Consider the following 17473-nt stretch of genomic DNA (forward strand, 5'->3'; position numbering starts at 1 on the left):
CGAACTCTCTTCCATCTCTTCCCTGCTGAATAACATCTACCCATCCTCTAAGAGACCCCCTGTCTCTGGCCGAAACTGCACCCCCAGGGCTATCCTTTGTGCCCCATGGCATCTTATCTTCCACCCACCAGAGCAGCTATGGTGCACTAGAAATATACGTCCACCTGTTTCTTTCTCCCAAAGAGGCCAGGAGTCTTTCAAGGAAGGGTGAGACGCAGTATTCATCTCTGCATCCCACTCCCATCCCCAGCACCCAAGTCTTGGGACAGATACTCAATGAATGAAAGCCTAGGAGTCAAGAATATACCAGTATACAACCTTCCATCTTCTGTTAAAGGGTCAAAAAGGTCCTATTTGTCAGAAGTGAAGGAAGCAAGCCCTTTTAAGAGAAACAGATTTTTGTTACAGAATGACGGGTCCATTTCCACAGATAACACGAGTCCCGCACAAGTATCCACTTCTGACCAGAGAGCTGAAAAGCTTTTCAAAGGTTTTGGTTTCCTTGACAACAGCATTGCTGGAGACAAGCAGGGAAATAATTAAAAAGTATGTTCTCTTTGCTTCGAACTCCTTAAGTGTTTATAAGCAGTAATGAACAGGCCAGGCTCAGTGTGCACGGCGTCAGTACGGACGAGCCGAGGACACGCGGGGGCACCCTGTCCTGCCACCCCCTCCAGCGGGGCCCCCTCTGAACCCGGGGGCCTGGGTGAGGACCTGCCCAGGACCACATTCATCAAGGGAATCAGCCCACACAGGTCAGATTCGCAACAACTGCGCTTGCCAAGTGCCAGGTCTCGGGCCACGTTTAATCCTCACAACAGTCCGCCGAGCCGGGTGCGTATTCTTAGCACCATTTGACAGGAGAGAAACTGAGGTGCAGAAAAGTGAGGGGCATCCCAGGCCACTCGGGCCAGGGCCCCGGGGAGAGCACACGAACTCCTCAGGCTGTCTCTGCACAACTGCCCCAAGTCTCCGCTCTGACCCTCAGATCTCATCGCAGGGCAGCCAAGGCCCTGGAATAAAATGCCTGTCCCCAAGCCCCACCATCCTGCCAACCCATGTCCCCGCTCGGGACCACTTGCTGTGGCTACGCTCAGGCAGCAAGACTGGGCATCCCTGCACCCCTGCCCTGGGGACGTGAGGACACGCAGAGCCATGCCAGCCCTATGGCGGTGCTCAGCCCTGAACTTGATTTAGGTGCCTCCTTCTCCATTCAGGGTGGCTTTTCATGCTGTGTTTTGTTTTAACAGCTTTACTGTATTCGTGTCTTTTATAGTAAGCCTCCTCAAATCTTTTCTCGATTTATGATTTATAAATAAATAATAAATAAACAAACACACAAGCTGCAAGCATCGGCCCAAGCCCATTACCTGAGAGTGTACAGGCAAACATTTCAACAGATGGGGAACAATCATTGCTTTGATTTAGTGTCCAGCTATGATCTTCGAAGCCCTTTCCAAAGCCCAGCCACCTCTGCAGGGATGCTTCCTGCACGGATTGGAGGTGGGGGACGGCGTCAAGGCGTGTGGACAAGACCAACCCCAAGAGCCTCCATGCCTCTGAGGTCCAAGGAGGCCCACAAAAGTGCGGCAGACCGAGTAGGTGTTATTCATTCATTCCCAAATGTTTTTTCAGCACCTACTATGTGCTCATCTCACCTCCCAGAAGGCGAGATACCACAAAGGAAGCAAATAAACTCCCTGCCATCATGGAATTGTTATTAGAGTTCTTCTCATTTCACAGATGAACTAGTTAAGACTCACGAAGATTAAGGGGCCTGCCAACACACACATGACTCCCTTCTGGAGTTCCCAAGCAGGAAGGGCACAGGGAACAACCCCAGAAGGCAAGAGCAGAGAGAGGGGAGATCAAATACCAGCTCTGTGCTTGCCCCTCTCTGCTCCTCAGTTTTCTCATCTGTAAAATGGACATACAGATGCTGCTAATGATGGTGCCAGCTTACATTATGGAGTGCCTGCTGTATGCTCGCCAAAGAGTTTTCCACGAGTGTTCTTGCTTAATCGTCAGATGACTGAGATGGATGCTATGATTACCCCTGCTTTACTGATGGAGAAGCTGAGGTCCCAAGAGTTATGTAGCTTACTCAAAGCTACACAGTTAGAACACACCCTCACCCAACACAGTGAGACTCCAGCTCTGCAGACTGCCCTGTGCCACAGCTGGGGGTAAATGAGATGCAAAAGCCCAGTAATGGAAGCTGACCCAACACAGGAAGCAGCAGCTGGCCTCGTGCCACCGACTGTCCAGGCCTAGAGCCCACAAGAACCCCCGCCTGGCTCCCCTCGGTGGGCCCCAGCACTGCCTAGGCCCGCCCTCCCTGGCCCCCCTACAGCACGGCAGTCAGCACAGCGCAGGGCCATCCCTGTCACCCAGCCAGCTGCCCACCACCTCGTCCTCTAAGACCTGGCTCAACCTTCCCCTTCCCTGAAGTCTGGCTGGTCCTCTGCCCCTGTCCCCAAGACAGCCACCCCACTGCCCTTGTCTTCCTGTCCCCAACACAGGGGGCCCCTGGAGGGCCTGTCACACTGTCAGTCTGTTTTGATGCCTGTCCCCCATTAGCTTTCTTGCCAGCAAGGGTGTCTGATCCCCTCCGAGCCTGTCCAGAGCCAGCATTTAATCAATGGCTGGACCAACAGATGCTCAATCAAAGGAAATGCTAGGGGAAGCAGGTCTCCTGATACAGACTCGGAGGGGCAACTCATGCACTCTGGCACCTGGTGCCCCTCTGGGGCCCTCGCCGCTCACACCAGAGACAGAGCCTAAAACAAGGCCCGAGCAACTCACTGGCCATACAACAGTGAGTCCAGAAGGCCTGGCTCGCACGTCCCAAGTCTACACCCCAATGACCAGCAGCCGACGTCATGCTGCTGAGCCAGAAAATAGGCAGGCGCATCCCAAGCAGCCCAGGTGCCTGGAGAGGCTGCTGGCATCAGTGGGCGCCCGGCAGATTATTCGTTCAACAAATCGAGGCAACTGGAGGCAAACTGGACCGCCAGCCTCCTGTGCTTAGGAACGCGGCTTAGTAGGCAATTACAGAATAAACCCTGGCTTGAAGTTTCTTGATAATACCTTCCATTTGTAAGGGTTTAGAGTTTACAAAGTGGTTTCACACATCTAACCTCATCTGATCCTTACAGCCCTGTGAGGTAATTATTTCACAGATGAGAACACGGAAGCCCAGACAAATCAGGGGAGGACTCGCTACCTCATTCTGAACACGTGCAGGCCAGGGCTGCCGCGTGTCAAGACCAAGCTTGGGGCTGGCCGTGGGCAGCAGAGCCACTGTTCCAGAAGGGGCCTTAGAGTCTCGACACACCCGCACCCACCTCCCTGCCCACTGGCCACATGGGCTCCAGCCTGCCCTGAACCCTTCCATCCTCAGCCCTTTTGAGAGGAATCCGCTCGCCATGGTGACCAGTTCTTGAGTGCTGGAAGGTTCTCCCTCCCCTGTGCTGACTCTGTCCCCTGCAATTTCCACCTTTAGTCCTGCTCCTGCCCTAGGAGCAAATCAGAGTGCATCTCGTTCCTCTTCCCCACCAAGGCCCTGCCAGCACCTGGGGACAGCCACGTGCTCCCCACTCTTCCCCCGCACCGACCTGGCTAAGAGCATCATGACAAGACCCCGAGGAGCCAGGACATTTCAGAACACACTTGGGTGAGAGCAAAAGAACATGAAAAGAAACCAGGATAAGAACAAACAACTTCTCTAACCAAAAGTTACAGTGAAATTGAGTTTTAATTTGTGTTTTTGTACCTTTCAAAATAACACTTCAGCTATAGTTCAGAGAGAGACCGCTTCTGTTTATAAAGGCTATTGAGTTTTCCCTGCAGTCGCCAGGGCTTGTGTAAACACACTGTGAGCAGGGAGAGAGGAATTGCTACTTGTGAAACTTTTAACGCTAGCGCGTATCTGAATTAGAATCCTAAACTCAGCAGGTTAAAAATGTTCTAAAAGCAATTTTGGTGTTAGTCTAACTAATTATAGGTCACATTCACTTAGATAAAAGCCTTTGCCCCCTCGGGGCTCCAAGGGAAAAGTCTAGGCATGATAGTTAAGCAAAATAGTTGGTTATTACGCAGGCTTTGTGGTGGCAGTGCAAATTGGTATAATCCTTTTGGAAAGCAATCTGACAGGAGATGTATCTGGACCCATGAAAATGTATAACCCTTTGACCCAGCAGTTCCACTTCTGGGAATCAATCTGAAAGAAATAATCCAACAGAAAAGGTTTCATGCATGAAGATAACCACTTCAGCATTATCTATAATAGCAAAAATTAGCAACCACCTAAGTGTCCAAGGACAGCTAAGTAAATTACAGTTAATCAACTCGATAGAGTATCATGGAACCAGTGGAAATTGACGGCCCTCCAACGACGCAGAGACAGCCGGTAGCGCTGCGGCAGGAGAGGCTGGGAGAGAATGTTAAGTGGGAAAAGCAGGCTGCAAAATTGTGCGCGCACCCTGTGAGAAACACAAGCCCATATGGGCCAGAAATTGATGGGAGGGTGTTAAAAGGATAATCATAATTTTAGTGTACGTTGGAATTGGGAGATCTTCCCCCATCATTTTGTAATGCTGTTAAATCATCTTCGTAAAGGGCAAAATGGAGGGCAGGAAGGAGAGGTAGGGGGACCGAGGGAGGCCTGGACCCTGCAGGATCGTGTTTCGGTCACACAGTTCGGAAATCCAACCAAACAGGAGGCGGCAGTGGCAGAGCTGGGGCTGACCTGCACACACGCACCGGAGCGGGGATGTGACACCGTTGTGAACGATACAAACATGCCCCAAAATGGAATTACAGATGAGGAAAAAACCGCAGTTCTCAAACCCTTTGGTCCCTTTGACACTCTCTAAAGTGAGGGAGGACTCCAAAGAGCTGCTGTTTATGTGAGTTTTAATCCCTCCACATTTAGCATATTAAAAATTAAAACCGAGGACATTTTAAAATATTTACTAATTTATATAAAAGTAACAATAATAAACTCATTACACGTTAACATAAATAACGTATCTCTTATGAAAAATAACTGTTTTCCAAGGCCAAAAAAAAAGAGTGAGAAAGCACCGTTCACATTTTTGCCGTCTCTTTAATGGCTGGCTTAATACAAGACAGCTGCGTTCCCATAGCTGCTTCTGCATGTAATCAATGGCAACAGCACACATCCCATAGCCTCTGGAAGACTCCACGTACACGCATGAGAGAATGAGAGTGAAAAGGCAAGGAACTTCTAGGTGTTATTATGAAAATAATTTTCACCCCACAGACCCCATGAGAGGGTCTCGAGGACCCCTAGGGGTTTGCAGACACACTGAAAACCACTGCAATAAATTACAGCATTAAAAACTGCTGCTGTAATGGGGAGGGGGCGATTTAAAATTATATGTATAGCTGGAACTCAACAACGTGGAATTTTCTTGAAGAGTGGATGGAAATATACTAAAAAGTCTGCAGTCATTGCCTCGGGTGGAAAGACGCTGGGCAATTTCTTTCTTTATGCCTTCCTGTTTTTTCCATAGTGTATGTGTATTTCTTTTATGGTCAAAAACAACATTTCTTTTTGGAGGAATGGCTCGGGTAGCCGCGGTGTATCCGCGCCCTATGGAAGCAGCCGATGGGAAGAAGGGCATTTTAAATCATTAGTAGCCACAGCATCCGTGTGGGGAGCGTCACCAAGCGTGGCTGCTCCTGGTATACCCATCGATCGCTGCCATCCGGAGCACATCCATCACAGCACGCACGGCCTGTCCAGACACACAGAAAGCCGGGGAGAGATGACGAGAATTGAAACTGGCTCCAGCTAATCACTTCTAGATGAAGGTCAAATATAGGTGACTATTTGTCAGCACCCGGATGGGAGAGGACATGCTCTAAAGCCAGAGGACAATTACAAAGGGGAAGGTCCACAGACTTGACCACAAAAAATGTTAGGTTTTCTCTGCAAAAAGTAAAATAAAATAATGAAATACCAAACTCAAAGTCAAACACCACATGGCAGGGGGTGGGGAGGGGCGATTATTGTGACAGGTCAATAGCATTAGTGTGTAAATTGCTCTGGTAAGAGAAACACCAAGACTACAGGAGATTAACGGGCAAGAAGCACCGCCACAAACAGGCCTTCAGGCTTAACGAGATGCCAGGCTCAGTTCTAAAAGGGCTGCACATAAATGAACTCATTTGGCTCTCAAACAAGATACCACTAGCAAACGTTGAAAAAAGTAACAATTCTAGCGCTGTCGCGGATGAGGACACATGATCACATTCGTAAATGATGCTGTGTGCCATAAACAGAGCTGGGAGATTGGGAATGACATATATACACTACCATGTGTAAAACAGGTAGCTAGTGGGAACCTGCTGTACAGCGCAGGGAGCTCAGCTTGGTGCTCTGCAGGGACCTAGATGGGTGGGATTGTGGGGGGGAGGGAGGTCCAAGAGGGAGGGGATATATGTATACCTATAGCTGATTCACTTCCTTGTACAGCAGAAACGAACACGATATTGTAAAGCAACTATACGCCAATTAAAAGGAAAAAAAGAAAGAATGATGTAGATCTGGGCACTGAGAGGGAAAGATATGCACCACACGCGAGTGAAAAATCCAGCTGGAAGACAGCACGGAGAGTGAAGTTCGCACGCTAAACAAAGACCCCAGTCCTCTTTCCCACTCAGGTGCCAGAATGCAGGTAGCAGGGCTGAGCGCACCCCAGGGAGTGGAAGGTTCCTCTCTGGGAAACTGACTAGGCTGAGAGAAAATAATCAGAGATGTTCACATTTGGGGGTCCAGCTTACCTCATCACTCTGTAACAACGTCACTGTGGACAAGCCACACACACACACACACACACATACACACACACACACACGCACACACGCACACACAGAGCCTATGGTCACATCAGCTTTTTTGGGTCTCCCTCCTGAATCAGAATGAGCAGCAGAAAATCTCTAACGTGAAACACAGACACCAAAACAAAAAGACAGGGCTTCCCTGGTGGCGCAGTGGTTGGGAGTCCGCCTGCCGGTGCAGGGAACGCGGGTTCGTGTCCCGGTCCGGGAGGATCCCACGTGCCGCGGAGCGGCTGGGCCCGTGAGCCGTGGCCACTGAGCCTGCGCGTCCGGAGCCTGTGCTCCGCAACAGGAGAGGCCACAGCAGTGAGGCCCGCGTACCGCAAAAAAAAAAAAAAAAAGACAAAAGGAGCTGAAAAGAGACAGAAACATTTCAGAAAACATGGGAAAACTTTCAAAGAACTCAGAGAGCTAAGAAAAGACCTTGTAAATATGCAATAAAAAATAATACACTATAAATATCTTTTAAAAGGAACATTCAGAAAATAAACAGCTCTCGGAATGTAAAAATATGATAGAACCGAATATTTCTCTGAATATATGTTATACTTCAGTGGAAAGGTTTAAGCATAGGACATCAGAGATAACAAACTCCCAGGGAAAAAAAGGACTGAAAGATAAAGGAGGAAATTCCCCAGAAAAATAAAACAGAAAGGCAAAGCAATAGAAAACTAGATAAGAAAAATTAGAAGCTCAATCCAGGGACGCTCAGATCGTCTAACTAATCAGAGTCCCAGAGTCAACGCCCTTGACCGGCAATAGACGGGGGGTGTCGCCCATCTCCCCGTGGCCCCCCTTCCCCGCGAGGGGCTGAGGAAAGACAGCCCTGGGCCAGCTCCAAGACCCCGGCAAAGCAGAGCTACACCCTCCCCGGTGCTAGGTTTCCAAAGCCCTCCTGCCCCTCCTCCGTTTCATGCTGGGTCACAGTATCTTGTGAGGGGGGCTGAAGCATGCTCTCTTTTTTCTTGTCGAGTAAAGAAACTTCAGGAAGCTTGCCAAAGGGAAGCTATGTGAAGGCAGGCTTCCAGGGATGCTGAGCTGACACCACGGCCTCACTCAAGTGCTCTGGCCCCTGCATCCCGCTCCACTCCCCCAGTTCGTGGGGTCTTTGCTAGAGCCGTGTCCATCTGGGAGACGCCAGACTACAAACAGCAGAAGCCGGGAGAAAAGGCTAAGAAGTTGGAGAGACTTACCCACTCCTTCTTTTAAGGGATAAAAATACTAGCAGTTGGGAGAGGAAATGACCACCATGACATTTTTTAATGCTGGTTACACAAATAAAGTACCTAGGATATGATTAAAATCAGCTGATGCACATGGGAAAAAAGACTGGAAGGAAACACTCCCTGCCAAATGTTCATAATCCATATGTTTGAGTGGAGGGTCTATGGTTACATCTTTAATGTTCTGCCTTTTTTTTAAAAAAAAGGAGACGGACAAAGCCATCACTGGGCACTAGATAGGGGCCTTTAAGAGTCTTCTGTGTCCAAGTTTCAAAAGCAGCAAGAAATAATTTACTAGACTGTCTCAACTCCTAAGTGTGCCAATTTTGCAATCTGCATTTTTCAATTACATTAAAAGCATTTTCCCAAATTGCTCTATTCTTCCCTTAATGACACAGGATGAGACTGGATGAGGCCGGTTCCCGGAGAACAGAGTCTGCACCTTCACACGGCACTGTTTTCTCCCCATCAGCATCTGCCACTGGGGACACTGAACTGTTTAAGTTAAACCGAATGAAGTTTTCAAAAGACAGAAAGAAAACACAGCTTGGGTTCTGCCACACTTTCCTCTCTTATCCCTCTTTCAACCCAGGGTTTTTCCTGTAAGTCACAAGCTTACAAGGCCCTTCTGGCAAGCAAGGGAGAAGTGGGAAATATCTCATTTGTTGGCCTCAGAAACGTCACAGCTTTCATATGGGGGAGAGGAGTGTCAAAACTTCACTTCCCACGAGGAGAAGGTTCCAACCCAGGATCTCACAGCTCCTCCCGGAGGCTCGGCAGCCCTGCTGTCAACCAGCCTAAAGCCCTCACTCCCCGGTCTGTTACAATTCAGATGGTCGTGAACTTTCCCTGGAAGGAAAACCCTTAAAGGATGGGAACAGAGAGGAGCAAACATAGGGTACAGAGAGGGAAGCAGCCGAACACTTCCTACACCTGACCTCCCTGCGTGCCCTCGGGCAAGTGTCTTCCCCTCTCTGGGCTTCTGTCAAATGCAGATGGAACCAGATGATCTCTGCATGCACACACATGCGCACACACACACATACACATGTGCGCGCACGCGTGCGCGCGCACACACACCACCCATTCTCTCCTCACCTTCACCTAATTACCCTCGATGCACTGTTAGTCATTCACTCCCCAAATACCAAACGCCCACCACCACAACCCAACCCTCCTCCCCAGCTGTGCGGCTCTCATTTCCAATAGATTTGCCTCGTGCTTGGAATAAATTGCCAATCATCTGCATAATGCTCCACGACTCCTCACTGTACACACCACATCATTTCTCAATCTCATTTTGTAAAATCCGTCAAGAATAATTCTTTCAAAACTGAAATAAACCCTCACGCTGGCACTTGAATCCATAAATTCCTTGTCTTTGAATCTGAGATATATTACTTTCTACAAAGCACATCTAAGATACCCTAACATAATCTGATACGCTAACAATGATAAATCAACGGGATCCTGTAATACATAAAAATGCAAATCCAAACCACCACGGAAATCACCTCGTCTCCTGATGCCCCTTACAAGAACCACAAGGCTTTGAAGCTGGGCAGTGCTTGGGCACCGCCCAGGCGAGGGGATACGCTTTTCCATTCTTTATTCTCAGAGGCAGAGGAGCAGAATGGGTCTTCTAGCTTTTGCTGCTCAGGCTCTGGAGCCTGACAGCCAGTTGCCTCTACCGTTTACCAGCTGTGTCACCGTGGACAAATCCCTTAACCCTCTGTGCCTCGACTTCCTCAACTGTAAAATGGGAATAATAACAGCGCTTGCCTTGTACACCTGTTAAGACGAGATGGGGTGTTTTAGGGGTGTGCCTAGCAGGTGGTGGGTGCTCCAGGATGGTTGGCTCTCCCCATCCTCTCATCTGTATCACAGGCAGAGGTCACAGCCTCCAGGACAACGTACATAAGAAGGGGACCCAAGGCCCACCTGGTGGCACACCTGCCCTACCGGGCACTCACTCTCCTGGGTCTCTTCAGGTGTGAAATCGCTGCCCCCAGCACTGCCAGAGGCCCAGACACAAAAACACTCTGCAAACTGGCAAATGTTGCTGGGTCCATTCTCTTCCATCACACTTGAACACGATCAGTTTGGAGACATGGACCCAGCCCTCCAATATAAACTTCCAAGCGCACAGTGCATGAAAACGGAGCAGGTAAATGGCTTGGTACAGACAATCTCAAAAACTTTCTAAATTTTAAAAGTAGCCATCTCAGGAACAGTAACATTGAAACTCTTGATAAATATATAGCTATAGACAGATTATGAAAAGATTCGCAAGAACAAGAGTTACATGAAGTCGGAGGATTCTGGGTGACTTGTCTTTCATCCAGTTGTTTTTAACTAATAGATCCAGATGCAGGGGAGTCAGGAACCTGTTTCTTCAGCCCCTACCACTGCTAGGCACTAGGCTGCATCTTCTCTTTTCTTTTCCACAGCAACAACCCTAACAGGTAGCCATTATCCCCATTTACCAGTAAGAAAAATGTGGGATCAGAGAGGCTAGGTGATTTTCCCAAAGTCACAAAGCTACCAAGCAGCAGATATGAAATGGCAACCCAGGAGTCTCAAATAACAATGGCACTGATGGAGGTTGGCCAATCTAATCAGGTTCTACTCACCACACACAAAGGCTTTAGCTAAAGCATGGGTTCAAATCAAAGCCCTCCTTAACTGCATTAAAGCAGCAAAAAGACATTTATGTATAGCCATGTTCACTGCCGTACTGACTATTTGAAAAGCAAAAGCAGGAAACAATAGGACATAACATGGAAATGACCAAGCACAGTTTGGAATCTGAGAGAGTGAGAATATGTTTGGGGAAAGTTTTGAATGAGGTAGAAAAATGCCCCTTACAAACAGTAAAAGAGATGCGGGTGGGGAAGCGCACAGTCAAAACCACACACGCTCTGCAGCGCTAGACCGATTCTGTAAACATAGAGGGATGCGCTGGTCCTGACCAGGGGAGCTCCCTGTGTTAATGAGCTGCTGGCTCGGGGTGAGGATTGTCAGTGATTTCTGTTTTTTCCTTCATTCTTCGAGTTTTCTGCACTTTCAAAGTCGGTCCCTGGCAGCAAGAAACATGCCGTATGCCTCTGGGAGTCTTCTCGATGCCTGGCAGAGGGCTCTGCACACGGGGCTGACAATCAGGGCTGCCCGTGTTTGGCCAAAGCAGGATACATTCCGTTTGTGCTTTTTCCTTCAAAAAGGGCCTCAAAGTCTGAATTCTACCTTTACGTGGAACGGGTATTCAAGCATGTTGAGCCAAGTGAAGACGGGGGAAATGAAAAGAGTGTACAGGAGGGTATTCGTGCTGGGATTACAACTACAGGAACAGATACACAGTACCGACAGGGCCAGGGAGGGACGGGCAGGAAAGAAAACAGAGCATCGATGAGGAATTATGAGTCATTGTTTTGTTTTACTTAATTTCTCCAGCTGTAAATTTTTCAAAACTAATATAACCATAATTTACCGCTCACAGAACATTTAGAACACATTAAAATAAGTATCTTTCTGCTGTAATGTGCCCAATTGAAATTTATTAATTCCAAAGCTGCATTTTAAGGAAATGAAGGAACTGGCACTCCACGTTCTTTAGATTAATCAGATGGATTGTGCTGTTTTTCTCCTGATCAGAAAAGAAATCGTATTTCAGTAAATGTTACCTTGAATCAAGGATTCTTCCATGTTCTAGAAGCTTGGGTGAGCAGCTTATACTGTCTTACTGTGCCCCCTAGTGGCAAAGAGCACTTCAAAGACAATCCTTTCCCAAAGGCTGGAAGTAAAATCCAAAATAATTTTTTAATCTTTATTGATCACTTAACATGTACAAAACTTTGTGCCAGGTGCTCTGGGGAATATAAAAGTGGATTTGGTACAGTTCCCATGCTCAAGAAGTTTAAAATCTACAAGCAGACACGGTTCCATGGCAATGCAGGTAGAAAGATACCACCCCGTGGTTAAGGAAGGGTGAAAATTCCCGGGGAGAGCAAGAGAGGGAGCACGCAGTAAGAGCCTCCTATGTGCCAGGAGCCACACCAGGTAATTCATAACTAATATCATTTATTTTTCATGAAAACCCAGCAAGCTATGCATAACTACCTCTACTTTACATAACACAGGTTGAGGCTCAGAGAAGTGAAGTAACTTGCCTGATATCACACAGCCAGTCAGCAGCAGAGGGAGGATTCAAATTGAAGTCCTGTGACCCCAGCCTCCAAGCTCTCCCCTCCTTCCTGACAAAGGGGGAGGGTAAGAAGGCACTCTGGTAGACTTTAACTGAAAGACAAGGGGAAGGTACCCTCCAAAGGGAGCACAGAGTGGCGGGGGGGAGGGGGGGCATGCCCTGTCGCACCCACCTCTTCTAGCTCATTCCCTACTCACCCAGAATCTGCTCTCCACCCAGGACTGGGCTGCAGCAAGCCAGGACTCCTGCCTGCGCCCATGATCCTGTCCCCACCCCAGATGAAGCATCCACACAATGCCTCCCAAGCACCCCTCCAGCTCCTACCAGACCACAAGGACACCCACGCAGCCCACCTTCCGACACCAGGGAGGGAAAAGCACACCATCCTGCCCAGGGCTGCCAGCTGCCCACCAGTACACACACAACCCTGAGGGCCCAGCACTTCCAAGGCCCCAGCCGGGACTTCCCTCCCCGGCTTCCAGCCCCCCGCCCCCAGCTGCTCTCCATCCATCTTCCCATCCTGGCTCCTCCAGCCCTGCCCCAAGGTCTTCACACTGAAAAGTTGCTTAACATCGATTTGCCAAATAATTCTGTCACTGAAAACTGTCAAACATCATAAAGCAGACAGGACCCTGGCCAGACTATTTGCATCTATGGCTTGTAAACGCCCTGATTTTCGAGACACCCACAGTAAGAAGATGGTCAGGAGATGCGGAACGCAGCAGCCATGACGGCAGGCACACTCTGCCCCTGGGGCCACCCCCAACGCCACTCTGCAGCCCCACCATGAGAGACGGACAGCGCCAGGGGGCAGGGCTCCCTGGAGGGTGCCAGGCCAAGCAAGGAGCCAGTGCCCACGTCACTGTCTGCAGCACACACCACCATCCTCGGGACAGATGGGCGACGCAGCCGTGCCAGGCCCCGACCAGGGCAGCCCCACGGCCAGGGGAGGCCTCAGGGAATTGCCCCAAGCAGGGCTTGCTTTCCTGTAACAGATAGTCCCTCTGCCTGAGCAGCCGTCCCAAGGTGGACAAACTGCGCCCTCTTCTGGTCATGAGCTGTCACAGCGGGTTGGCTGCTCCCAGGTCCCCTCCGCGGGGCCTCCCCGCCTCCCCAGCACACAGCCAGCAGGCTCATCTCCACGTGAACACCCGCTACACGGCCTAACAAACACCACGCCCCGAGTCAGCGGCGTCACTCAGACGCTCTCTGTTCCAAAACTATCATGGGATGCCCCTGCTCAGGAAATCTAAACTTCCCGGGCAAAAGTGACCGGAGCAGGGCCCGCAGAGCACCTCACTGAGGCCGGGTGCAGACCGGTCCCCACAGGGCTCCAGGCCTGCCCTTCCCCACCAGGAGACACAGCCCCGAGGGCGGGTGGGCAGCGGACACATCCCTCCACCCAGCTCTGCCCACAGCGACCCAGCCTGTCCTATGAGGCCCCCGGCAAGCTTGCCGCCTCCTCAACAAATGTCGTATAATAACGCATATATGTGGAGGCTAGAAAAATGGTACAGGTGAACCGGCCTGCAGGGCAGAAATGCAGACACAGATGCAGAGAACAAACGTATGGACACCAAGCGGGGAAAGCGGCGAGGTGGTGGTGGTGTGATGAATTGGGAGAGTGGGATTGACATATACACGGATGTGTATAAAATGGATGACTAATAAGAACCTGCTGTATAAAAAAATAAAATTAAAAAATAAAAAAGGAAGAAGGAAAAAATGTAAATAGCTGCATGTTCGTGCACACACACACCACGCCACATAGTACACACACACACACGCACACACACACACACACACACAAGCCTGGGCTGCCAGTGTCTGGCCGACTGGCCCCACCCCCCGGGGTCCTAGGAAGGGGCTGCCCACGCCCTTCAGGTGGCCCACCTGTAACCATGCCACTCTCCACAAAACTCCACCACACCAGGGGCCTGGCATCAGACTGGGGGCTTTAGACACAGCACCTGGGCGTGTGTCCCACCTGAGAAGCCCCGGCCGTAGGTCTCACAAGCTTGTCTCATCGAGAGGAAAGAGGCTCAGGGAGGTCAAGTGCCTTGCCCAAGATCACGAAGCTTTGGGGATGGAGCGAGCCCTTGAGCCCAGATCATTCTAACTCCAGGGGCCAGCCAGACACTGCCCACCAGGAACCCTCCAGACAGGCTCCTGACCAGAGGGACAGGTGCAGGCTCTCGGGAGGAAGGGCCGAGAAGCCCCAGGACTGGGGGATGGGTCCAAGCACGTGACAACGCACACCAGGGACACCAGGAGCCTCCTGAGCTGACCACAGGGCCCCCGAACTCGCGGAAAAAGCAACAAAGATGTGCATATAAACCTTGGGGCTCCAGGCTGCAGACAGGACACGACACTGTCCCCACAGAACTCCGTCAGCCTCACAGACAAGAACAGAGACACGTCATTCTAGGACTCAAACGTGCCACCTAAAATGACACTCATCGACAGAGGTCGTTTCCAAGACTTCACTGTACTTGGGCTTCCTTTCTTAGCTTCCAAAAATGCCTCCTGGGAAAAAAAGCTCAAAATGAAACGTGCAAATACAGTGTCCTGGGCAGGCAGGATCCAGAACCAAGAGGAAAACAGGCAGGGAAGCCGACATCTATTGAGCACCTATGGGGCTCCTGCCTCTGCGCCAGGGGCTTTGGAAGCGTTTTCGTCACACAGTCCCATGACCCAGGTACAACCAGGCCCTTCACAGATGAGCCTCCAGACTCAGAGCGGGTGGCTTAGACAGCTGGCCAAAGCTCACAGCAAAGCTGCATCCGAAGCCACGTCCCTGCAACTCCAAAGCTACTTTCTTTCCAGGAAGCTTTTGCTTGGCTCACGTGTATTTGGCACCAACTATGTACTGGGCTTTGCTAGGGGCCGAGGAAAGTGAGGAGGGGGACAGAGGACAGTCTGGGCGGGGGGGGCGGGCGTGGGGCCTGGAGGGCAGGTTCCAGGCAGGTGTGACACACCTGTCACATTACCTACCTGTCCACATGGGCACTGCTTACTACAAGTCTGCCTTACCTCAGGAGCTTTTAAAATAAATAAATAACAACCAAAAAAGAGTTTCTGCGTAAACCAGAAGTCCCCGGCAGGGCATCCAGAGCCCTCCCCACTCTGACCCTGCCCTCTTCCCCAGCCTCGGGCCCCTCACCCCATCATGGGCCTCATAGCCGCCCATGCTTAGAGCCAAGAACGCCCTTCCGCCCCAGCCCACCCCCTTCACCAAGTGAAACTTCCCTCCTGGAAGCCTTCACCAAGCCCTCTCCAGCTGAGCTGCTGCCCTCCCCCGCGTGCCCTCAGCCCCCATGGAACCCCCTGGGGCCCCATCCTCACGGCCCCGACGCAGGCTTGTGAGCGCCTCTCCGCTAGTCCATGGCCCATAGCCCACTGTGCTGGCCTGGAAGCCAGGGTCAGCTCAACTACCTTTACACCCCCTGCATCCGGCACAGCACCTGGCACAGAGCTAACTGTCATTCAGCACTCAGTGAGGGTCGCAGTGGATGTCCCCAAGGTCCTGGGGCCTGGCCTGGGCCTTTCTTCCCCCTCTGCTCCCTCTCACTCAGCGACCTCATCCTCCAGGGGCTCGTGAGTGTGTCTGAGCGCCCCTGGCGCCCCCAGGAGGGGGCAGGGCTAGCATCCTCTGGTGGCCTGGGCAAGGCCGCCTCGGGGGAGGGGGTCGGCGATGGGACAGAACGCAACAGCCATCCAGGTGGGCCACTGAAAACCCTCTCCCAAAGGCAACAAAGAGAACTCCAGAAATGCCCAAAAAGAAACGTTCAGCCTGTAACCAGGCCCCACCTCACCGTTTTGAAGAACAAAACAGCCCAGCAGTTTATTCCTAAGAGCAGCTGAAAAGAGCGATTTCACTCAAGTCTTACCTTGAAGGTTTTATCCATAGAAGTTGAGAGAAGCATGTGGCTCTTGGAAGAGACTGGACACCACTGAATGTTGTTGACTGGGCCCCGGTGGCCTCTCAGATGGAAGAGTACCTTCCTGGGAATCTTGGTTTCCTTATACTGACTGTCCAAACACAGCTGAATAAAGTCAGACACTTTGGGCGCCACACAGAGAGGGGCTGGGGCACGCCCTGCACAGGGACCCTGGGGCTCCATGTCTTTACTCTTGCCTGTTTCCGTGCTTAATGCTTGCAACTGTCTTAGTCTTTTTGGGGTATAGGGTACAACACAGTCCTTACACCACTGCCTCTGAAGAGAGCTGCCGTTTTTACCTGGGGTTTCAGATCCAGTTCGGGCATAGAAAGATGGCTCAGGGGAGCCAGAAGTTCCCCAGGAGAGTTTCACCTGCTTTAAGCGGGCAGCTGCCAGGGGCACGTGGCCAGCTGGAGCATGGCTGGTCCACAGGGAAGGACGAGCAGGCTGGCTGGTGGGGAAGGTGACCTCAGGCTCTGTCCTGGGCCACTGCAGCCTCTGGTTGGGGCAAGATCCTGAGTCACTGCTCCAGAGCCGAGCCAGAGGGAGACGACAGCTGGCTGCGTCTTCACAAGAACCATGCTTTGTGGGCAATGTGCCCCCGTCCTTCGCATCCAGGGCTTCCGAGGCAAAATCCTGCCCAGGAGGTCTGATGGCATCAGAAGCGTCTTTCATCTGGCCGGCAGGATTAAAACTGCTCGCAGGCTCAGTCTCAGCCTCTGAGTCCGAGTCATCATAAGCCACCAGCGAAGCCATTGAAGACAGTTTCTCCTTGTCTGTCAAGGGCAAACTACCTAAGGCCAAACAAAGTGTCAGAAGATGTGCCTGGCAGAATGTTTCCTACCACATGCCAAAAGCAAACGTGCCACAGAACAAATCCAAGACTGAAAAACCCATAAGAATAAATACATTAAAAATGAGGCCTTGGGACTTCCCTGGGGGTCCAGTGGTTAAAACTCCGTGCTTCCACGCGCGGGTTCGATCCCTGGTCGGGGATCCCCCCACATGCTATGCCGCATGGCCAAAAAAAAAAAAAAAAAAATTAACAACAACCAAATAGTAAGACCTACACAAAGAAAACTAAAAATGTACTGAAAGATATAAAAGAGGACCTGACTAAATGGAGACAGGGTGCCTGGACAGAAAGACTCATGGTTTTAAACAGGCTTTTCGGAAGGGCGCTTTGGGCAGGATCTACTGTAAATTTAAACACACATAGCTTTTACTGCCACAACCCA

General features: G+C 50.8%; 1 protein-coding gene across 1 annotated transcript in view; it reads right to left on the reverse strand.

The window, feature by feature from the left end:
• The window catches only part of WDR25 (WD repeat domain 25), a 140430-nt gene extending 123427 nt beyond the window's left edge, over positions 1 to 17003 (reverse strand). The window contains exon 1 of the mRNA XM_007455636.1: positions 16185 to 17003. Within this exon, the coding sequence (XP_007455698.1) occupies positions 16185 to 16991 (807 nt within the window). The 5' untranslated portion in view covers positions 16992 to 17003. The remainder of the gene's footprint in view (positions 1 to 16184) is intronic.
• Positions 17004 to 17473: the final 470 nt, after the last annotated feature.

This window comes from Lipotes vexillifer, unplaced genomic scaffold (genome assembly GCF_000442215.2).
Source record: "Lipotes vexillifer unplaced genomic scaffold, Lipotes_vexillifer_v1.1 scaffold584, whole genome shotgun sequence".
NCBI classification, from domain to species: domain Eukaryota; kingdom Metazoa; phylum Chordata; class Mammalia; order Artiodactyla; family Lipotidae; genus Lipotes; species Lipotes vexillifer.